Raw genomic sequence first — 23959 nt, 5'->3', positions numbered from 1 at the left:
TGGGTGTGCGGTGGCAATATCCTGCCCGTTGTGGGTGTGCGGTGGCAATATCCTGCCCGTTGTGGGTGTGCGGTGGCAATATCCTGCCCGTTGTGGGTGTGCGGTGGCAATATCCTGCCCGTTGTGGGTGTGCGGTGGCAATATCCTGCCCGTTGTGGGTGTGCGGTGGCAATATCCTGCCCGTTGTGGGTGTGCGGTGGCAATATCCTGCCCGTTGTGGGTGTGCGGTGGCAATATCCTGCCCGTTGTGGGTGTGCGGTGGCAATATCCTGCCCGTTGTGGGTGTGCGGTGGCAATATCCTGCCCGTTGTGGGTGTGCGGTGGCAATATCCTGCCCGTTGTGGGTGTGCGGTGGCAATATCCTGCCCGTTGTGGGTGTGCGGTGGCAATATCCTGCCCGTTGTGGGTGTGCGGTGGCAATATCCTGCCCGTTGTGGGTGTGCGGTGGCAATATCCTGCCCGTTGTGGGTGTGCGGTGGCAATATCCTGCCCGTTGTGGGTGTGCGGTGGCAATATCCTGCCCGTTGTGGGTGTGCGGTGGCAATATCCTGCCCGTTGTGGGTGTGCGGTGGCAATATCCTGCCCGTTGTGGGTGTGCGGTGGCAATATCCTGCCCGTTGTGGGTGTGCGGTGGCAATATCCTGCCCGTTGTGGGTGTGCGGTGGCAATATCCTGCCCGTTGTGGGTGTGCGGTGGCAATATCCTGCCCGTTGTGGGTGTGCGGTGGCAATATCCTGCCCGTTGTGGGTGTGCGGTGGCAATATCCTGCCCGTTGTGGGTGTGCGGTGGCAATATCCTGCCCGTTGTGGGTGTGCGGTGGCAATATCCTGCCCGTTGTGGGTGTGCGGTGGCAATATCCTGCCCGTTGTGGGTGTGCGGTGGCAATATCCTGCCCGTTGTGGGTGTGCGGTGGCAATATCCTGCCCGTTGTGGGTGTGCGGTGGCAATATCCTGCCCGTTGTGGGTGTGCGGTGGCAATATCCTGCCCGTTGTGGGTGTGCGGTGGCAATATCCTGCCCGTTGTGGGTGTGCGGTGGCAATATCCTGCCCGTTGTGGGTGTGCGGTGGCAATATCCTGCCCGTTGTGGGTGTGCGGTGGCAATATCCTGCCCGTTGTGGGTGTGCGGTGGCAATATCCTGCCCGTTGTGGGTGTGCGGTGGCAATATCCTGCCCGTTGTGGGTGTGCGGTGGCAATATCCTGCCCGTTGTGGGTGTGCGGTGGCAATATCCTGCCCGTTGTGGGTGTGCGGTGGCAATATCCTGCCCGTTGTGGGTGTGCGGTGGCAATATCCTGCCCGTTGTGGGTGTGCGGTGGCAATATCCTGCCCGTTGTGGGTGTGCGGTGGCAATATCCTGCCCGTTGTGGGTGTGCGGTGGCAATATCCTGCCCGTTGTGGGTGTGCGGTGGCAATATCCTGCCCGTTGTGGGTGTGCGGTGGCAATATCCTGCCCGTTGTGGGTGTGCGGTGGCAATATCCTGCCCGTTGTGGGTGTGCGGTGGCAATATCCTGCCCGTTGTGGGTGTGCGGTGGCAATATCCTGCCCGTTGTGGGTGTGCGGTGGCAATATCCTGCCCGTTGTGGGTGTGCGGTGGCAATATCCTGCCCGTTGTGGGTGTGCGGTGGCAATATCCTGCCCGTTGTGGGTGTGCGGTGGCAATATCCTGCCCGTTGTGGGTGTGCGGTGGCAATATCCTGCCCGTTGTGGGTGTGCGGTGGCAATATCCTGCCCGTTGTGGGTGTGCGGTGGCAATATCCTGCCCGTTGTGGGTGTGCGGTGGCAATATCCTGCCCGTTGTGGGTGTGCGGTGGCAATATCCTGCCCGTTGTGGGTGTGCGGTGGCAATATCCTGCCCGTTGTGGGTGTGCGGTGGCAATATCCTGCCCGTTGTGGGTGTGCGGTGGCAATATCCTGCCCGTTGTGGGTGTGCGGTGGCAATATCCTGCCCGTTGTGGGTGTGCGGTGGCAATATCCTGCCCGTTGTGGGTGTGCGGTGGCAATATCCTGCCCGTTGTGGGTGTGCGGTGGCAATATCCTGCCCGTTGTGGGTGTGCGGTGGCAATATCCTGCCCGTTGTGGGTGTGCGGTGGCAATATCCTGCCCGTTGTGGGTGTGCGGTGGCAATATCCTGCCCGTTGTGGGTGTGCGGTGGCAATATCCTGCCCGTTGTGGGTGTGCGGTGGCAATATCCTGCCCGTTGTGGGTGTGCGGTGGCAATATCCTGCCCGTTGTGGGTGTGCGGTGGCAATATCCTGCCCGTTGTGGGTGTGCGGTGGCAATATCCTGCCCGTTGTGGGTGTGCGGTGGCAATATCCTGCCCGTTGTGGGTGTGCGGTGGCAATATCCTGCCCGTTGTGGGTGTGCGGTGGCAATATCCTGCCCGTTGTGGGTGTGCGGTGGCAATATCCTGCCCGTTGTGGGTGTGCGGTGGCAATATCCTGCCCGTTGTGGGTGTGCGGTGGCAATATCCTGCCCGTTGTGGGTGTGCGGTGGCAATATCCTGCCCGTTGTGGGTGTGCGGTGGCAATATCCTGCCCGTTGTGGGTGTGCGGTGGCAATATCCTGCCCGTTGTGGGTGTGCGGTGGCAATATCCTGCCCGTTGTGGGTGTGCGGTGGCAATATCCTGCCCGTTGTGGGTGTGCGGTGGCAATATCCTGCCCGTTGTGGGTGTGCGGTGGCAATATCCTGCCCGTTGTGGGTGTGCGGTGGCAATATCCTGCCCGTTGTGGGTGTGCGGTGGCAATATCCTGCCCGTTGTGGGTGTGCGGTGGCAATATCCTGCCCGTTGTGGGTGTGCGGTGGCAATATCCTGCCCGTTGTGGGTGTGCGGTGGCAATATCCTGCCCGTTGTGGGTGTGCGGTGGCAATATCCTGCCCGTTGTGGGTGTGCGGTGGCAATATCCTGCCCGTTGTGGGTGTGCGGTGGCAATATCCTGCCCGTTGTGGGTGTGCGGTGGCAATATCCTGCCCGTTGTGGGTGTGCGGTGGCAATATCCTGCCCGTTGTGGGTGTGCGGTGGCAATATCCTGCCCGTTGTGGGTGTGCGGTGGCAATATCCTGCCCGTTGTGGGTGTGCGGTGGCAATATCCTGCCCGTTGTGGGTGTGCGGTGGCAATATCCTGCCCGTTGTGGGTGTGCGGTGGCAATATCCTGCCCGTTGTGGGTGTGCGGTGGCAATATCCTGCCCGTTGTGGGTGTGCGGTGGCAATATCCTGCCCGTTGTGGGTGTGCGGTGGCAATATCCTGCCCGTTGTGGGTGTGCGGTGGCAATATCCTGTCTGAGGGATGGGGTGTGTGTGGGTGCAATATCCCGCCTGTTGGGGGTTTGTAGGGTGACAATATCGTGCCTGTTGGGCGGAGGTGTGGGGTTACAATATCCCACCTGTTGGGGGGGGGGGGTGTGGGGGTACAACATCCTGCCCGTTGGTGTGCGGTAACAATATCCTCCCTTTTGTGGGTGTGCGGTGGCAATATCCTGCCCGTTGTGGGTGTGCGGTGGCAATATCCTGTCTGAGGGATGGGGTGTGTGTGGGTGCAATATCCCGCCTGTTGGGGGTTTGTAGGGTGACAATATCGTGCCTGTTGGGCGGAGGTGTGGGGTTACAATATCCCACCTGTTGGGGGGGTGTGGGGTTACAATATCCTGCCCGTTGTGGGTGTGCGGTAACAACATCCTGCCCGTTGTGGGTGTGCGGGGTGAAATATCCCGCCTGTCGGGGGGAGGTGTGTGGTTACAATATCCCGCCCATTTGGTGAGGTATGGGGTACAATACCCTGTCTGGCAGGGGGTGTGGGTGTGCAATATCCTGGCTGTCGGGGAGTGTGCGGTTACAACATCCGGCCCGTTGGGTGTGCGGTTACAACATCCGGCCCGTTGGGTGTGCGGTTACAACATCCTGCCCATTGGGGGGTGCACGGTTACAACATCCGGCCCGTTGGGGGTGTGTGGGGTTAGAACGTCCCGCCCGTTGGGGGGAGGTGCGGGATTGCAACGGCCCGCCCGTTTGGGTGGGGGTGCGGGGTTACCACGGCCCGCGGGGGGCTGCGGGGTTACCACGGCCTGCCCGTTGTGGAGGGGTGCGGGGTTACAAATCCCACCCGTTGGGGGGGTTACAATACCCTGCCCATTGTGGGTGTGCGGTTACAATATCCTGCCCGTTGCAGGTGTGTGGTTACAATACCCTGCCGTTTGGCGGGTACAATATCCTACCCATTGTGGGTGTGCGGTTACATTATCCTGCCTGTTGGGTGGGGTGGGAGATGTGGGATTACAACATCACGCCCGTTGGCGGGTGTGGGGTCACAACATCTCGTCCGTGTTGGGGGGGATGGGGAGTGTGGGATTACAATACCCTGCCGTTTGGGGGGTGTGGGGGTACAACATCCCACCTGTTGTGGGTGTGCCATCACAACATCCCGCCTGTTGCGGGTGTGCTGTCACAACATCCCGCCCGTTTGGGGTGGGGGGTCACAACATCTGGCCTGTCGAGGGAGTGTTGTGGTGTGGGGTTACGATATCCCGCCTGTTTGAGAAGTAAGATGTCCACCTGTTGGGAATTAGTGTGGGGTTTGGGTGGGGGTAAGGATCCTGTGTCTGTGTGGGGTGGTGAATAACCTGTGTGTGGGCTGGTGGGAGGAGAAGGTAAATTATCCCACGGCTGAGGCGGGGGATGCTTTTTATAAAGTTGCTGAACTAGGAGTGAGTAGTTTAAAAGATTACTCTGCTGATAGGAGTTTGTATAAGCGCTGGCTGGGTGGGAGTTATAAAATTACTGGGCTGGAAGCATTTATAAAAGCATTGAACTGGGTGGGAACTTTATATCACCAGGCTCTTGGGGTTGATTACACAGTCACTGGTCTGGGAGAATATTATAATATGACTCAGCTCTGAGTGTTATAAAACTGCTGAAGGTTATGTAAGTGCTAGGCTGGGGTGGTTGTCATAAACTTTCTAGGGTTTATATCAATTCTGGGAAAGTGGGTAGGAGAAATTTACACGTTTTTGCTGCAGCAACAATAGGTGTTCAAGTGAGAGGAGAGTTAATGGGCTGTGCAGCCAATGCTAGGCTCCACTCTGAGTGCCAGGAAACAGGACGGCGGTACTTGGTCCTCAGTCCTGGGAGCTGTATAAGAAGGACAGGTCGAGAAGAATATCAGATGAGGGAAGGCAGGCAGGCAGTTGCAATAGGTGCCTGTGTGCACGCTAACAGGTGGTAATGTAGAAACGAGTGGAAATGAGTGAAAAATGGAGTCAGTTAATCGAGAACATTTATGAACACCTGGTGTAGGCCACTGGACCCAGAATAGAAACCCCTGGTACCATGTTTGCAGCAAATGGAAAAAAACCGTTGCTGGCTTCAGGAGATTGTAGGCCGGATTGCTGCCATAATCTCGTCGCCAAGGTCCTCTTCAACCATCTCCTCCCTGCGGCTGAAGAACTCCTCTGGAATCATAGTGTGGCATCTGGCCACAGGCAGAAGGGACATGATTTTCACCATGTGAAAGCTGCAGAAGAAATGTGGAGAAAAGAATCTACCCCGTACATGGTTTTCGACCTTACAAAGACCTTTGACACTATTGACTGGGTGGCATTATGGAGTGGCCGCCTTCCCTTTGGCTGCACCGCGAAATTTGTCACCATCCTTTGTCGCCTCCACGATGACCTGGAAATTGTGGTAATGACAAATGGCTCCACCACCAACTCATTCCTGTTTGGACCAGTATCAAGCAGGGCTGCATCATTGCCTGAAACTCTTCTTGATCTACCTCACTGCAATGCTTTGCCTTACTGCCGACAAGCTCCCTGCTGGAGTAGAGCGCACCTACAGTTGTTCAATCTCTGCCACCTTCTTCAAGCCAAAATGAGTCATCCAACTAGCATCATTGAGCTACACTACGTGGATTATGCATGCATATGTGCCAACTCAGGACAAACTCTGGCATTGTCAGCAACTTTACAGAGGCATGACAGAGCATTGGTCTCACCCTGAACATCTGCGACACAAAGGTCCTCTACCAACCTGGCCTAGTATTGTGGAGTGAACCCCTGATCATCAAGGTCCATGGGGAGGCCTTTGAGAACATTGGCTACTTGCAATACCTTGGGACTGTCCTCTCATCCATAGCAGTTATTGATGAAGAGATCCAGCACCGCCTCCAATGTGGTAGTGCAGTCTTCAGCTCTATGAGGAAAAGGGTGTTCGAGGATAACAACATCAGATCTGACACAAAGCTCATGGTATACAGAACTGTGGTGATTCCCACTCTCCAAAATGGCTCTGTGGAAGCTGCATTGAACTATACAGCCAGCTATGGACTCTCCCTGAGAGGGGAAGAGAGTCATCCTCGTCTGCGAGGGACTGCCGATGGTTAAATATCCCACCCATTGTGTGTGTTGGTGGGGTGGCAGTAAAAATCCTACGTGTGTGTTTTGAGGTGAGGGGGGAGGGGGAAGAGGAGGTAGTTAGGGTCCACTGGGGGATGAACAAATATATTGCTCACTGAGTGGGTGTTGGTACATAGACTGCCCTTTGAGGAGGGTGGGCAAATATTCCATCCAGTGTGCGGAGAGGGGACTGAATAAATATCAGACTTATTTTTGGATGTGTGTGGGTGAGGCATTTCATTTTTGGGAAGTGTTGGTGTACGCTGCTGTTCATTGTTTGGGGATGTCGGGGTGGGGGGAGCTGTTGCCCATGGTTTGGGGGGAGGTGGTGGGTGGAGATTAGTGGTAAAGACACCGTGTCCATTGTGGAGTAAATTAACGTGTGGGTTAGCACTGGGGACTTGTCCTTTCCGTGAAGCTACCTTAATACCCTGGTCCTCGCCTTGATTACTGTGTTTACAGAGGATATTATTAGATTTCCTGTCACTTGTTCTAATTTCTTAAAATATCTATAACCAAGATCTGTTAGAATAAATTTCTACTTCCACCTTTTACAGGTGTTGGGTGCTTAAAATTTGGGAACGTTATAGCAAAAAATATTTGTTAGTAAATCCTGGAGGGTCTGTGATCTGTTAAGGAGTGAATAGTAGTTTGATATGAGGGTTTCTTACATCTTTATTAATGAGGGTTTTATTTTGAAATATCTTCTGAGAGTAATTTGTTCCTTAAGATCTGCCTTTATCAGACATTTTTGTGGCTTTAATAGAACAAATGATGAGAAACACTTACCTGTGACAGGAGGGTTGCTAGCCAGAGACAATATTTTAAGATGGAGAAAGTGAGGACTGCAGATGCTGGTGATCAGAGTCGAGAGTGTAGTGCTGGAAAAGCACAGCAGATCAGACAGCACCCCCGAAGTGGGAGAATTGACGTTTTGGGCTTCCCCAACTCAGATGCTGCCTGACCTGCTGTGCTTTTCCAGCACTACAGTCTTGACAATGTTTTAAGATGCTTGGCATTAGAACTGTCCTGATTGAAATACTCCCAATGTTACTAGATCATTGCTATGATCTAGAATGTACTGTGTAAAACAGTAGCAGAAGCTGATTGATCAATAACTGCTAATAAAGAATTGGGCAATATTTTGTATGTCACTGAAGAGAAAATTGGTGTTTGGGGTTTAACGGCATAGATTTCAAAGCCAGCTTTACTGCAGGATGCTACAAATTCAAATGTATGCGTAAATTCACATTTACGCATACCTTGCATTTGCAAGGTATTGATCTCAGTCAGCTCAATTCATTTAATTTGTTCCAAATTCTATGTTGAATTCAGTGAAGTGTCATTCATTTCGCTGTTCTTCTATCCCTTTGTCCCATCTGTGTTTTTATTACATTTGTACACTCTGCTCCTTAAGTTTGAAGGGCTTTTGCCCGAAACATCGATTTTCCTGCTCCTTGGATGCTGCCTGACCTGATGTGCTTTTCCAGCACCACTCTGATCTAAACTCTGGTTTCCAGCATCTGCAGCCCTCACTTTTGCCTCCTTAAATTTGAAACAGTGTCTCCTCGTCCTGGACTTGCTCACAAGAGTAAAACTACATTCCACATCCACCTTGTCAACATCTTTCAGTCTTAAATACATGAATCCAATGAACCCTCGTTCTTCTGAATTCAGCTTAATTAATGAATACGTTATTGTGTTATTGTTTAACTGCAGTGGAGCGGGTAGACATATCATTAACCTCCCACCCCTCCACCCCCCAAAAAAAAGGTGAAGGATGAGAAAATCAGAAAGGGTTCTTACTCATTTCACTTTTTTAATCTGGTACAAACGTTTTATCCAGTACTGTTACAGCATCACCGCTATGAATTGCCATTAATGTATCTGGATCTTCCTTGCTATATCTGATTTTTATTTATGGGCTATGTGGATGTATCTGTATTTCTTTTGCCTTTGCTGTTTAATAAGTCACTGTTCTCTCTTTAGTGTCACCACTAAACTTAAGAGCCATGGATGACAACCTAGATTTCACCACTGGAGATGCTGGGGCGTCTACCACCTATCCGATGCAATGTTCCGCTTTGCGCAAGAATGGATTTGTGATTCTGAAAGGGCGTCCCTGCAAAATTGTTGAAATGTCTACATCCAAGACTGGCAAGCATGGGCATGCCAAGGTCTCTACTCATAATTTTATTTTACTTGAGTTTGCTGACAGTCCTTATGTTAATATCCCCCTCTTCTCCCCCCCCCCCCCCCCCCCCCCCACTCTCTCTCTTTTGGTAACATGTACACCTCGATCCATTTTCTTTGGTGTCCCACTCTCAAATCATCTCTTAGTATGAAAATAGATGATCAAGTCTTTTTCATTGTTTTTCACACTTTAAAAATATATTTATGGGATGTGGGTGATGCTGGCTAGGCCAGCATTTATTGCCCGTCCCTGGTTCGTCTTGAAAGTTGGTGGTGATGTGCCTTCATGAACCACCAAAATCCTATTGATGTAGTTATGACCATAACTTTGTTAGGAAAGGAGTTGCTGGATTTTTAACCCAGTGACACAGAATGAACAGCAATATAGTTCCAAGTCAGGATGCTGAACGGTTTGGTAGACAACTTGCAATTGGTGCTTCTCCAAGCCTTTGCTGGCCACGTCCATCTTAACGGTGTTAGTTATGCATTTCGAAGGTCCTCTCTAAGGAGTCCAGGTGAATTTGTGCAGTGCATCTTGTAAGTAATGTATTTGAAGTACAGCAGTCTCTGGGCAACAGTTAATGCCCTAGCCTGGCTTTTACCTTTCTTATCTGAAGAGTTGTTGGTAGAATCTAATCTGGACTGCATTGACTCATTGTGTGTTGCCCCATCAGGATTGTACTTTCCTTTCCCCAAAGAGCAACAAAAAGTTCACTTGTGTCTGGACTATTTTATTAAATTCTAATATTTTAAATGGATTGAAGAATTTAGTCACTTTTGATGAATGTTTTGTGTAGGAGAGCTATTGAAATGTTTTTGAATGGTTGACCAAGCCAAAATAAAATTAAACATTTTAGATTGAGAAGCTCCATTTTGTAACTCAACGCCGAGTCTAGATTTGAATGGTTAAGTTCCACTTGGTGTGTTTTGTAGTCAGTTCTACCAGTATTTTCATTTTGTGAATCTTGGTCTTGCACGCAGGCCGTATTTGTTGCCCTGACCCCAGTAGCCCTGAGAAATTTAGTGGTCACTTTGTATTGCTGATGGTTTGAAATAGCAGTCTAACAAGCTATGCCACTTCAATAGTTATCCTTCAAGCTAATGTTTTGCAAACTTCCTAACCCACACAGGGATAATTCAAAGTCTTTTGAGTCTATGACTATGGAAGTTTGTGTGCGAATTGTATGGAAATAAATGTATACAATTAAGATTTGCTGCTGAGGTTCTGAGTTCTTGTATAGTTTGCTGGTCTGAACATTGTTGACTAGTAATGTTGTACAATATTGAAATTTAGTGATATGTTTGGTGTTTCTTGTTTTTTCAGGTGCACATGGTTGGTATTGATATATTCACTGCAAAGAAATATGAAGATATCTGTCCCTCTACCCATAACGTTAGTGTCCCCAGAGTCACAAGGAATGATTATCAGGTGAGATCCTGTTATTAATTGAAAAATTTTCCAATATCATCTAAGAACTGTTCTCAAAAAATGTTAACTGGTCAGATGAAATGATGTTCACTGTTCTTGCTCTCATGCTTTTCTTTGGTTTATTAGCTGTAGGAGAAAATGGTTGGCATTTGCGTTCTAGTTACAAGAATGTGATAGAGGGGTGCAGAGAAGATTTATGTAGATCTGAACAAGTGGAGAATTTTAGCCACAAGGAAAGATTGGATTGGTGAGATTTATTTAAGGAAAGAGAGATTAAACAGGCATGTAAAAGTGACAAGGGACATCATAATATGGATAGGAAGGACCTATTTTTTCTTAACAAAGAAGCCAGCAATTGGAGGAATAAATATGAAGGAAAATTCAGAAGAATAAACAACAGTTAAGAATTTATTCACTCTGATCATTGTTGGGTCTGCAATCTTCTGTCTGGAAGTATGATTGATGCAAAAGCTCTCAATCCATTTAAAATAAAAATTATTTGTCATGCCTTTGAATTCCTGTAATATAAATGGCTTGAGAACAAGAGCTAGAAAGTGAATTTACATGCAAAAACTCTTTATTCGGCATACATTCAGCTGATGGCAATCTGAGACTTGTGTTTTCTTGTTCATGAATCACTAAAAATTTACATGCAGGCACAGCAAGAAATGAGGAAGGTGAATGAAATGTTGTCCTTCATCACAAGAGTATTGAAATACAGAGGTTACACTGTCTTGTTGCAATTATATAGAGGCTTGATGAGACCATACCTAGATTAATGGGTACAATTTGGTTCTCTTAACTAAGGAATGATGCCTTTATCACAGAGGGAATGCAATGGAGATTTGAGGAAACTGGGTCTACAGTCACTCGAGCTTCGAAGAATGAGTGGTGATCTTATTGTAACTTACAAAATTGTTTACAGGAACTTACAAAATTGTTTACAGGTTGTGACAGTCGTTGTGGATCTGATGTTTCTTAGGTTGGTAAAACTAGAACCAGTGGACATATTCAGATGTAAGCAGACAATTTAAGACTGAGACGAAAAATTTCTTAACTCATGAGGGTGGTGAATCTCTGAAGTTCTCTTCTCCAGAGGGTTGTGGAATCTCTATCGTTGTAATCAGGTTCAATACAGAAATCAATAGTTTTCTGAAGACAGATGACATCCATGGTATGGGGGAATAATGGTTTAAAATGGAATTGAGATACATGATCTGTGATGAAGTGTTTGGTGGAGCAGGCCTGCTTCTATTTCCTGCGTTCTGATGTGGGTTTTCTATATTTCTACATTCATTACCTTAAAATTGGAGAAATGTAGAGAATTGAGTAGTCATTCCTCTGGATGCATAAGGGTTCTGTTCCTGAGAAACCTGCAAATAATGAAATTTGTGATTGCAAAGTTCATTTAAAATGCAGATTAAAATTTGCTGATTTGTGAATTTTTCCCATGGTTGTTACTTTTTGGCATGAATAGACAGATTTGCAAGTCATGACCTTACAGATACATAGGGTTTACAATTTGTAAGTGCATAAACAGTTTTCCTAAGATTATTCATGTGTTTCTTAGAATTAGTGCATTTCGAGTCAGGGGATGGTAATGTTTAGAGTTGTTGCATTTTCTCAGTTTTTTTGGAAGGGCACAATTATCTGGCATATGTCCAGTTCAACATGACCTTTGACTATTTCTTGTACAGGTAAGTGTTAGCTGCAGGTTTAGGCCAATTTTACAGGGTGTGGAACTAGCTAGTTAAGGAGTGACCCAAACATTACTTAAAACAAAATCTGCACTCTTTACAGAATTGCAGTATTGTTAATGTATTCAGCCCATGTCCTTGCCAGTTCTGAGCATTTTCATTTGATGCTGAACTTGCTCCTTTTCCCCATAATGCTGTATATAGTTTTTGTTTAAATAATCATCCAGTGTCCTCTGGAATGCCTCAATTGACTCTGCCTCCATCACACTTCTAGGTATTGTATCCAGGCTACTCACTATTTGAATTTTTTTTCCATCATTTCATATTTGGTTTATGTAAGATGTAGGAACAGAAATAGGCCATTCAGCACACTGAATGCTCCACCATTTAAGTAGATCACTATTTATCTGATAATCCTGAACTCCCCTTCTTCCCCATAACTTTTTGATTCCCTTGCTGATTAAAAATCTTTCCATTGAAGCCTTGAATATACTTAGCGATCCAACCTCCAGAACTCTTTGTGCTAAAGTGTTCCACAGATTCACTACCCTATAAATTTTTCCTTATCTGTCTTAATTAGAAAGTTTGTTTGTAATCTGGCCAAAACAAGTTGATTGTTCGCCTGCAAATTCTTCCAATTCCAATATAATAGAAGTGGGAGAATTTCATGATGCGTCATCTGGGGAAGGCAGTGACAAACTTTGCCCATAAGCATTGATCAATCCAATGAAAAATACCTTAATTGTTTGTTGAGTCTCTCATCTGTTCGAATGACCATGATAGTTTCACTTCTTTCATATGTAATCACACAATTTTTTTAACATTCTCAGGTTAACTGTAAAAATTGGTGTCAGCCAGATAAGATGTTGAAGGTGTTAGCCCCCTGTTCTCCCAGTCTGTGCCATAATGTTTAGACTGATTCTAATCTTAAAAAGTGAGTTAACAGAGTCTTACATGGATTCATGCAGTTTTTGAGCAAAGTACAATGTAACTCGACAGTACAAATTCACCCTATAAATGTGTGTGTGTCCGTCTGGGGTGGGGGGGTTGAGTGTGTGTACACACATGCGCACACAAAAACTCACATGCACACATATGTTTGTGGGGTGAATTTGTACTTGCAGAGTTACATTGTACTTTGCTCAAAAACTGCATGAATCCATGTAAGACTCTGTTAACTCACTTTTTAGATTGGAATAAGTCTAAACATTATGACAGACAGGGGTCACTGTGCTAACACCTTCAACATATTAACATCTTATCTGGTTGATGCCAATTGTTACAGTCGACCTGAGAATGCAAAAAAGGTTTTGTGATTCACATATGAAAGAAGTGAAGCTATCATGGTCATTCAAACAGATGAGACTCAACAAACAAGGTATTTTACAATGTATAATTTCAGTTACATCACGCTGGAAACTTTTGCTATAAATTCTGTCTCTTACAATTGTGTACTCCACAACCACCTGAAGGAGTGGCGCTCCACAAGCTAGTGCTTCCAATTAAACCTGTTGGACTATAACCTGGTGTTGTGATTTTTAACTTTGTACACCCCAGTCCAACACCAGAATCTCCAAGTCATTTATTGATGGTAAGAACACTGCACTCGGAAGTGCATCAAACTCCTCATCAAAACCAGGTCATAAGCTATCACTTGCAATCTTTCTGCGAGTGGGAACAGTTTTTCCTCATCTATGCTGTTAGAATCCTCATGATTTTGAAGACTTCTGTCAGATCTCCCCTCTGCCCTCTGTCCAAGGAAAGCATGGCCAACTTCTCCAGTCTATCCTCATTCATCAACAGGTATTGTACTGACAGCTTGCTAACTCTGCAGCAATTGTGGAAATATAGTTACATTTAACTATGAAAATACAGAAAAACACTCAGTCCGTTACAGAGCTCTGATCTTGATGAGGGGTGGATTTTGTTTGGGGGGTGGGGAAGGGGGAATGTGAGATGAATTAATGATATTCGAATTCTGACATGGTACAGATGACTTAGTGGTCTGCATTGTTGTATTGAAGGTTTCATTTTCAGCGAGGCACCTCGTCCCGAACAGTAGCAGCAGTATCACAGATAAACTCGGCCCTCGTTCATTGAGAGGAGTAAAAGTCGATGAAGCACTCTTTTTTGGAAATGTTTGCTTAGGCATTGATCTGTTTCTGGGTTGTAGCATCATGAATGTTTGCTGAATCTTGGGAAAGAATTATCTCTGATGACATTGCCAAATCTGCTTCGCAGCTACTATGTTGTGGTGGCAACTGAAAGACCATGGAATGAACAGACAGGTGGTGCTTGTAGTTTAATATTGGCATTATGAGGTAACTTCAGTTTAGAACATAAAACATAGAAAAGTACAGCACAGAGCAGGCCCTTTGGCCCATGATGTTGTTGAGCCGAGATTTAATCCTACTGTAAAATATGGTAACTTAACCTACGCACCCCTCAACTCACTGCTATCCATGTGCATGTCCAGCAGTTGCTTAAATATCCCCAATGACACTGCTTCCGCCACCACAGCTGGCAACGGATTCCATGCTTTCACAACTCTGTGTAAAGAACCTACCTCTGACATCTCCTTTATACCTTGCTCCTAATATCGTCAAACTATGACTCCCTGTACCAGTCAATCCTGCCCTGGGGAAAAGTCTCTAACTATTGATACTATCTATTCCACTCATTATTTTGTATACCTCGATCAGGTCTCCTCTCTCCCTCCTTCTCTCCAGAGAGAAAAGTCTGAGCTTATTCAACCTTCCTTCATAAGGCAAGCCCTCCAGTCCAGTCAGCATCCTCGTAAACCTTTTTTGCACCCTCTCCAAAGCCTCTGTATCTTTCCTATAGTAGGGCGACCAGAATTGGTCACAATATTCCAAGTGTGGTCTCAGCAGGGACTTGTGGAGCTGCACCAAAACCTTGCAGCTCTTAAACTCAAACCCCCTGTTAATGAAAGCCAAAACACTATATGCTTTCTTAACAACCCTATCCACCTGGGTGGCAACTTTGAGGGATCTATGTACTTGCACACCTAGATCCCTCTGTTCCTCCACACTGCCAAGAATCCTGTCTTTAATCTTATATTCAGCATTCGAGTTCGACCTTCCAAAATGCATCACTTCACATTTATCAGCTTTGCATCCTGTTTGTGTCGCGCTGCAGCTTGCAGTAGCCCTCTATACTATTGACGACACCTCCAACCTTTGTGCCAGCTGCAAATTTATTAACCCACCCCTCCACCTCCTCATCCAAGTCATTTATAAAAACTACAAAGAGCAGAGGCCCAAGAACGGAACCCTGCGGGACCCCACTCAACAATGACCTCCAGGCAGAATGCTTTCCATCTACAACCACTCTCTGCCTTCTGTCAGCCAGCCAATTCTGAATCCAGATAGCCAAATCTCCCTGTATCCCATACTTTCTGACTTTATGAATGAGCCTACCATGGGGGGAACCTTATCAAATGCCTTGAAGTCCACATACACCACATCCGCTGCTCGACCTTCGTTGACCTGTCTTGGCCCCTCCTCAACAAACTCAATAAGATTTGTGAGGCATGACCTGCCCTCCTCAAAGCCGTGCTGACTGCCTTTATTCACACTATGCTTTGCCAAATAGTCGTAAATCCTATCCCTCCGAATTCTTTCTGTCCAGCTCAGCACACTACCTCGAATTCCATACACTTTAATTTTAGACATTAATTTCTTATGCAGGACCTTTTTGGAAGCCTTCTGAAAAGTCTAATGAAGTACATCCGCTGACCCCTCACCCCCATCAACTCTTCTCGTTACATCCTCAAAACTCCCAGTAGATTTGTTAAGCATGAATGCCTTGATAACTATGGTAACTGTCATTTTACCACTATTTCCTGAGTGCTCTGTTGTAAAATCCTTGATGAACTGTAGCATCTTCCCCACTGCTGATGCCTTTGACTCCTAGAACAATATAGCGCAGAGCAGGCCCTTCGGCCCTTGCTGTTGCGTCGACCTGTGAACTAATCTAAGCTCATCCCCCTATGCTATCCCATCATGATCCATGTGCTTATCCAAAGATTGTTTAAATCTCTCTAATGTGGCTGAGTTTACTACATTGGCAGGTAGGGCATTCCATGCCTTTACCACTCTGAGTAAAGAAACTGCCTCTGACATCTGTCTTAAATTTATCACCCCTCAATTTGTATTATGACCCCTCATACAAGCTGTCGTCATCATTCTAGGAAAAAGACTTTCACTGTCTACCCTGTCTAATCCTCTGATCATCTTGTATGTCTCTATCAAACCTCCTCTTAGCCTCCTTTTTTCCAATGAGAACAGAGTCAAGTCTCTAAGCCTTTACCAATAAGAGCTTCCTTCCAGACCAGGAAACATCCTGGTAAATCTGCACCTTTTCCAATGCTTCCACATCCATTCTGTAATGGGGGCGACCAGAACTGTACACAGTATTCCAAGTGCGGCCGCACTAGCGTTTTGTGCAATTGCAGCATGACATTACGGCTCCGGAAATCAATCCGTCTGCCAATAAAACCTAACACACTGTATGCTGCCTTAACAGGACTATCTACCTTGGTGGCAGCTTTCGGGGATCTATGTACGTGAACTCCAAGATCCATCTCCACATCCGCACTACCAAGAATCTTTTCATTGACTCAGTATTCTGCCTTCCTGTTATTCTTCCCAAAGTGCATCACCTCACATTTAGCTGCATTGAACTCCATTTGCCACCTCTCAGCCCAATTCTGCAGTTTATCCAAGTCCCCCTGCAACCTGCAACATTCTTCCACACTGTCCACTACTCCACTGACTTTAGTGTCATCTGCAGACTTACTAACCCATCCACCTATGCCTGCGTCTAAGTCATTTATAAAAATGACAAACAAAATTGGTCCCAAAACAGATCCTTGTGGCACACAAGCTGAATATTTTCCATTGACCACCATTCGTTGCCGCCTTTCAGAAAGCCAGTCACTGGTCTATAATTCCCTGTTTTCTCTACCTCGCGTTTTAGACTCGCAAAATTACATTAGTTACCATCCAATCCAGCAACTGTTTCAGAATCTAAAGAATCATGGAAGATGACCACTACTTATAGTATCACTTTCTAAAGTACTCTGGGTGGCCCTGAGGATTTATCGGCCTTCAGTCACATCAATACAAGGAGCAAGGGGGTAACTAAAGAAAGGGTTGTACCACTCAAGGACAAAGGAGGAAAGTTATGCAGAGAGTCAGAAAATGGATAGGATGATTAAAGAGTACTTTGCATCGGTATTCACCGAGGAGTGGAACTTGATGGATATTGAGGTTAGGGATAGATGTTTGATTACTCTAGATCAGGTTGGCGTAAGGAGGGAGGAAGTGTTTGGTATTCTAAAAGGCATTAAGGTGGACAACTCCACCAGCTTGGATGGGATCTATCCTAGGTTACTGAGGGAAGTGAGAGAAGAAATAGCTGGGGCCTTAACAGATATCTTTGCAGCATCCTTGAGCATGGGTGAGGTCCCGAAGGACTGGAGAATTGTTATTGTTGCCCCCCCCCTTGTTTAAGAAGGGTAGCAAGGATAATCCAGGTAATTTATACACTGAGTCTGACGTCAAAAGTAGGGAAGGTACTGAGGGATAAGATCTATTTACATTTGGAAGAAAATGGGATTGTCAGTGATAGGCAATGTGGTTTTGTGCAGAGAAAGTCATGTCATACTAATTTGATGTAATCCTTTGAGGAAGTGACAAAGTTGATTGAGGTAAGGGCTGTAGATGTCATATATATGGGCTTCAGTAAGGCATTTGATAAGGTTCCCCATGGAAGGCTGACAGAGAAAGTGAGGTTGCCTGGTGTCCAGGGTATACTAGCTAAATGGATAAAGAACTGGCTGGACAGCAGGAGACCGAAGTAGTGGAAGGGAGTTTCTCAAAATGGAGAACTGATCAGTGGTGTCCCACAGGGATCGTGTTGGGACCACTGTTTTTGTGATTTACTGAGGAACCTTGATTATCCAGATGACACGAGTGGGTGGTATTTTGTTCAGATTGTTGAATGCCGGATAACACCGTTAAGCCAAGCATCAGGACCATGCAATCTTGCCTGGGTAATCTGAAATTTGGATAATCGAATACCGGATAATAGGTTTCTCTGTACATAAATGATCTGGAGGAAGGTATCGGTGGTTTGATTAGCAAGTTTGCAGATGACAATAAGATTGGTGGAGCAGCAGATAGTGAAGGGCATTGTTGGGAATGCAGCAGAATACAAATTGGAGAGGTGGGCAGAGAAATGGCAGATGGAGTTCAACCCGGGCAAATGTGAGGTGATGTGTTTTGGAAGATCCAGTTCAAGAGTGAACTATTTGGTGAATGGAAAACCCCTGGGGAAAATTGATGTACAGAGAGATCAGAGTGTTCAGGTCCACTGTACCTTGAATGTGGCAATGTAAGTAGTTAGAGTGTTCAAGAAGGCATCCGGCATGTTTTCGTTCATCAGATGTAGTATTGAGTACAAGAGTTGGCAGGTCATGTTACAGTTATATAGGACTTCGGTTTGGCCACATTTGGGATACTCGTACAGTTCTGGTCGCCGCATTCCCAAAAGGATGTGCATGCTTTGGAGAGGGTGCAGAAGAGATTCACCAGGATGCTGCCTGGTATAGAGGGCACTAGCTGTGAAGAGAGGTTGGGTAGGTTAGGATTATTTCAATTAGAAAGACGGAGGTTGAGGGGGGACCTGATTGAGGTCTACAAAATCATGACTGGTATAGACAGGGTGGGTAGCAAGTAGCTTTTTCCCAGAGTGGGGACTCGATGACTAGGGGTCACTAGTTCAAGGTGAGAGGGGAAAAGGGAGATATACACAAACTTCTTTATGAAGAGGATGTTGGGTGTCTGGAATGTGTTGTTAGCGGAGGTGGTAGAGGCAGGCATGATAGCATCATTTCATGTATCTGTCTAGATACATCTTAATCAGCAGGGAGCAGAGGGATACAGATCCTTAGGAAATAGGCAACAGGTTTAGATAGAGGATCTTGGTCGGTGCATCCTTGGCGGGTCAAAGGGCCTGTTTCTGTGCTGTAACCATTTGTTCTTTAGCAGTGAATGGCTAATCCTTTCTAATCCTGCATAATACTGCTTCACCACATAGACTGGGTCATTATTGGATGGCTATTTTTGATTGCCTGTCTAACAATTATTTTTAGACAGCTGAAGTCTTCTGGCAGTTGCTTATGAGTTGGGATGAAATTATCCACAAATTTTTTATCCCCAAGTGCTTTTTACCTCCTTCAGGAGTTGGCATTGGTATAGAGGTGGATTTGTTTTTTTGTCTAGTAGATGCAGTAATAGTCAAACTGGTGGATGATCATTTTCTTATTGGTGTGGAAGGTTGATCTTTATGATCTTTCAATAATCCTTTGCCCCAACCCCTCCCCATCAGCAACAGTCAACTAGCCTACTAACATTGATTATTGAGATTTATTTGGAATATCAGCTGCATTGAGGTTGCCTGTTTATTATCGCTGTAACACAGCAATGCCTTTGTAGTGGCAGAATTACACAGAGCTGTACTGGCAATTATCAATGATCAGTTCAAAATCTTGCTGCAGATGTTCATAAATTTTGTATTTTTCCTACTTCTCTGTTTTCTCTAGTTGATTGGAATTATAGATGGCTACCTGTCTCTGATGACAGATAATGGTGATGTACGTGAGGATCTGAAACTAGCAGAAGGTGATCTGGGAAAAGAAATAATGCAGAGATTTGAAGCTTCTGAAGACATAATGGTAAGGACAACAGGCTGATCAGTACTGTGGAAAAAAACAATAAAAATGTTAGAACCTCAAGACATTGGCAAATTTATGGATGGCACTGCAGGATGGCGAAGTCACCAGCTTTCTTCATGTTCTAGTTTAAATCTAACTTCTACGAACTGAGATTTGTGAAATGGATCATAATCCAGGATTCTTATTCCTGATTTGCTCCTATCAGCTACTACTGGGAGTGATCAGGTTTAGATTTGTTAGCTTCCCATCTGTGCTTAATGTTTAATCTCTTATTTGAAAATGTGGCCGATCCATGAGGCACTAGCCTGTGGTTTGATGATCAGCAAGGAGTTGGTGGTTTTAGGGAGTTTTAAAAAAGTGGGAAAAAGAACTGAAGAGCAATGTGGTGTTCTGTTCACTTTCTTGCAGTCAGTGACTTTTCTTTTGAAAGTTCTATTGTGTGGATCTGACCTGCCACCAATTGATTTATTGTGTGCCTTCTCATTTGTCTCGCCTCACTGAGATAAATACAACCAATCCATTGGCCGTCATCATGAGACAAATAAATGTGAAGCAGATCATGCAACAGCTGGTATTGCTCATGCAGAGTAATACAGTGGTGTGAACTACCAACTTGATGGATGAATTGGTGCTTAAGTTATTTTTTTCTGTAAAAGACCAATAGTGAGGTAGTCAGGGGGTCTTGATCCTTACCTCAAATCAAAGTTAGGCCATTCAGGCCAAGATTGGAACTACAGTTTGGTCTTCTCACCAAGATAATTTTTACTCCATCTCATATTCAGTGTAGAGTCATAGAGATGTACAGCATGGAAAAAGACCCTTCAGTCCAATCTGTCCATGCTGACCAGATATCCCAACCCAATCTGGTCCCACCTACCAGCACCCGGCCCATACTTGGATGCTTGCTGCATGGTATATTCCTAAAGCAAATCCCTAGATTAATTGACAGTAAATATTTGGCTGCTGAATGAAGCAGTTTATTCTGACAACTCTCTAATCTTGGGACTTTGACATCGTGCTTTTTAAACTTAGTTGTGTTATCTTTGTGATTATTATCAAATCCCAGAATTTAGAAACAAACTTTCCTTTAAAGCAGGCTGATACTGTCTACTGGTCCTTCTGATGAATTTCAATCTTCATAATGTGTAACGAAGCTGAAGATTTAACATATAGTTGAATAGTCTACTTTTCCTATTTCTGATGTTCTTAATGAAACCTGATCTCTATTTGTGACTAGCTTTGCTGATGTTTTATTTTTTCTCTTCTACCTAGATCACAGTTCTGAGTGCAATGAATGAAGAGGCTGCTGTTGGCATCAAGCATATGACCAAACAGTAAACAGGGATCAAGAGACCAGACCTGACCACTCAGGCCAAAACCTTGGATCTTAATTAGGTTAACTATCGCCAAAGTAATGGCCTTCACACCACGACCTCATTTCCTTCGAATTTTTTTTTCCAAATGGCACCAGACTGGACTTGACCTTGCTGTCCAATTAGCTGGTCAAGTTGTTGCTGCGGGCTGATTGGCTTTGTACTAAATCATGGGTGTTGGTGCTCCCAAATAAAAGTATGGTGATGTAACATTCGCTGCCGTTGATCCTATTTTTGTTTGTAGAAATGGCATTTAGTGTGAATTTCAAAAGCTGCCTGCCCAGTGAGTGGTTTGATGTCCAACCTCATTGCTTAATGAGCGTTGCCTACACAATACACTTAGCAGCCATGAGCAACTATTACCTCTGTTACACTCCTGCTAAGTTTTTTAAAAAAAATCTGTTGCACCAGGTGTTGGGAAATTCTACTAATACAATTTTGGTGCTTGTCCTGGGCAGATGGGGCAATTTTTCCAAATACTTCATTATAAAAGAAGTCTATATAAATCTGGAGACTGTATTATGCTGCAAAATTTCACTTGAGGTCTCAAGACTGACTAAAAATTGTTATATTCAATTGCTTATTACTTTCATTGTATTTATCATGCAGTAGGATTAAAATATGTGAATCATTTCCTGGAACTTGTCTTTGAGGTGCGTTTTGTGTTGTATTTGTCAGACACAAATTCTTGAAAGATGATTTTGTTAAACCCTTTTGTGGAAGGGACGGGCTGCTGTGTATGGAAATCTCATTACTTGCTTGTAGCTATCATACTCACCCACTCATTTACTCCAGTATCAAACTAGATCAGACTGCCAAGTTCAATGCATCACTCGCTGGTGTGACATTTTTAAAAAGTGCATGTGGTGAGAGTTGAACTTTATCCCTGAAAACTACTTTAATTTTGCTGATTTTGACCTGTACACATTTTAACAGGACACAGAATGGATTTCACAGAAGTTCCCAAAAGGCTTATTTTCTGTGTCCTCTTCCTGCTTGTCTTCTCCACCCCTTGCTCCCCAATCCCCGACCCTTTCCTGTGATGTGGGAGTATTACTGGGTTCCATCTTTTCTGACTACTCATTGCCTATTGGCTGACTTTCTTTGTGCTACCTGTATGTAATTTAACAAATACTGTTTTGTGGGGCTGCTGATCTATGTAGTTTGTATTTGACCACTTGGTTGTTTGAAATCCATTTCAAAAAGTGTAATAGAAATACTCTGGGTTGATGTATGGCTATGAAATAATATTTTCAGTTATTTGTCTTTCCAAATCCAAGATTTGTGTTCTTTTTTAAGTTTTACATCTTGGTACAGAAATGGTTGCAATTGGTTGGGCTTTCACCCAATCCTTTTACAGCAGGTTGCTTGAAATTAGAGGACAGTCGCTTTGAGAATGATTTACTAGGTAGCAAATTGGGTGCTTTTCTCACAGCCACCCAGGTTTGAGTTCAGCTTATGTGTGAAAGTTACTTGTGGAGCAAGGTAAGACTGATAAGGAGGAAGTGTAAAGCAACTACTCACAGAGTGTAGATTTGCAGTATTAAACAGCTTGTAATAAAGTGACAGTATTGTTTAAGGATTGGTATTGGGAATGCCACATTTTTGCAGTAAATGAGCTGCAATCTCCTTCTGGAATTGAATAGGCCAGCACAGATGCCAGCTGTCTGAAAGAGCTACCAGTTAATCCAACTATCAATGTTTATCTTGAGCGCTGCAATTTGGTCCTCCTTTCAAGTATTACTCCAGTATGTTCTTGACAATTATTCTTGCATCTATTTCCATTCCATGGTCACAAATTCCAATAGGAACTTAATATAACCATTTCTTCTCTCAACCTTGCTTTGCTATTTGCCAATTACCATAAATCTGTCATCTTGTTACATAGCCCTGCCAGTGAAATATTTTCATTTAGGATATCCAAATTCCTCGTTAGTTTTGGGAACAGCTATTACATCGCCCCATAATTCTTTCTTAATAGAGAACAATCGCAGCTTGTCTGGTGTTCTTTGTTGTGGGGGGTAGAAGTAGCAAAGTGGAATTGTTTCATTCATTCTTCCCCCATTGCGTGGAAAATTTTGTTTTACAAGGGGATTGTTGAGTGATTGTTAGCATCCTCGCAAACCACTACTATTTGATTTTGTAACTATAGTAAATAGTGCTTCACTGAGAATGAATGGAGTCCTTCTCCGGCCATTTGATGCATTGAGCTGGGCATAGATACTCAAGATTTGATTTCAAAAGATTTAAATCTGCGTGCACAAATCAAATAGTTGACTAAAATGCAATTGTCAAGTTATTTTAATGTAATATATTACACTTTTGATTTGCGTATATTTAAATGCATGATAAATCTTATTGAAAGTTTTGTAATGCAATTAAAACTTATTTTGCTTTAGAAATCAAATTCAGAATGGACATTTCTGTCAGCTTCCTGAAATTGTTACAAATAAAGAGCATCCTTGATATTTTATTCACAGTATATGTACTTCACTAATTCTTGCCAATTTAAGATCGCATTGGTCTCCTTTGAAGTAAGTATCAGTGTGCTTGCTGCATAAATTGAGCAGCAGATGAGTCAGGCTACTAATTTTACCTGGTTTTTTTATTTGCAACTAATAAGGGCTCAAATAGTAAAAGCTGTATCAAAAGATGTTTAAACTGAATGCCTGTGATGCCATTTATAAAGCAATGCTAATGCAAATTTGAGTTTTGCACAAAACTTGTAAACTTCGATTAAAACCTGTTCAGATAATTGCTCTCCTGACGACTAAATTTGTTTTTTTTCCCCTCCAATTCCTTTCTGCATCAGCTGTTTGAATGAATACTCAGCCAGTCGCCATACTATTGTAGAACTTGCAACACCGAACAAAACCCATTGTTTTTGCTGTATTGATGTTCAGCTGCAAAACAGATATAGTGTGGTATGTGGTAGGAGAAAATACAGTAGGATTACTTTTGTGGCTGTTGTCAGATATACATTTTAGGTAGAGAACATTTTACAAGATTAGATTAACAATAGAAAATGCAGTGGAGCACCACAAAAGGTCTCGTGGCATCTGTTGCGAGAAAAACAGAACTTTTTAAGCGAGATAGCTAGGTTAACTGGTTTGTGATA

General features: G+C 44.7%; 1 protein-coding gene across 1 annotated transcript; it reads left to right on the top strand.

The window, feature by feature from the left end:
• The first annotated feature begins 8355 nt into the window (after positions 1-8355).
• Positions 8356-23596, top strand: LOC122556117 (eukaryotic translation initiation factor 5A-1-like). Its single transcript, XM_043702578.1, has 4 exons — positions 8356-8564; positions 9905-10009; positions 19337-19468; positions 20741-23596. The coding sequence occupies exons 1-4, from the start codon at positions 8400-8402 to the stop codon at positions 20804-20806; spliced, it is 468 nt and encodes a 155-aa protein (XP_043558513.1). The 5' UTR covers positions 8356-8399; the 3' UTR covers positions 20807-23596.
• Positions 23597-23959: the final 363 nt, after the last annotated feature.

The sequence above is a fragment of the Chiloscyllium plagiosum genome, chromosome 13 (assembly GCF_004010195.1).
Source record: "Chiloscyllium plagiosum isolate BGI_BamShark_2017 chromosome 13, ASM401019v2, whole genome shotgun sequence".
In the NCBI taxonomy this organism is placed as follows: Eukaryota; Metazoa; Chordata; class Chondrichthyes; order Orectolobiformes; family Hemiscylliidae; genus Chiloscyllium; species Chiloscyllium plagiosum.
This window is presented reverse-complemented; position numbering and strand designations above follow the sequence as displayed.

Excerpts from the sequence above, each read along its gene's own strand:
- LOC122556117 (XM_043702578.1), top strand. The coding sequence starts at position 8,400 with ATGGATGACAACCTAGATTTCACCACTGGAGATGCTGGGGCGTCTACC. Across the intron at positions 8,565-9,904 it reads GCAAGCATGGGCATGCCAAG|GTGCACATGGTTGGTATTGA; the intron begins GTCTCTACTCAT and ends TTGTTTTTTCAG. Across the intron at positions 10,010-19,336 it reads TCACAAGGAATGATTATCAG|TTGATTGGAATTATAGATGG; the intron begins GTGAGATCCTGT and ends TGTTTTCTCTAG.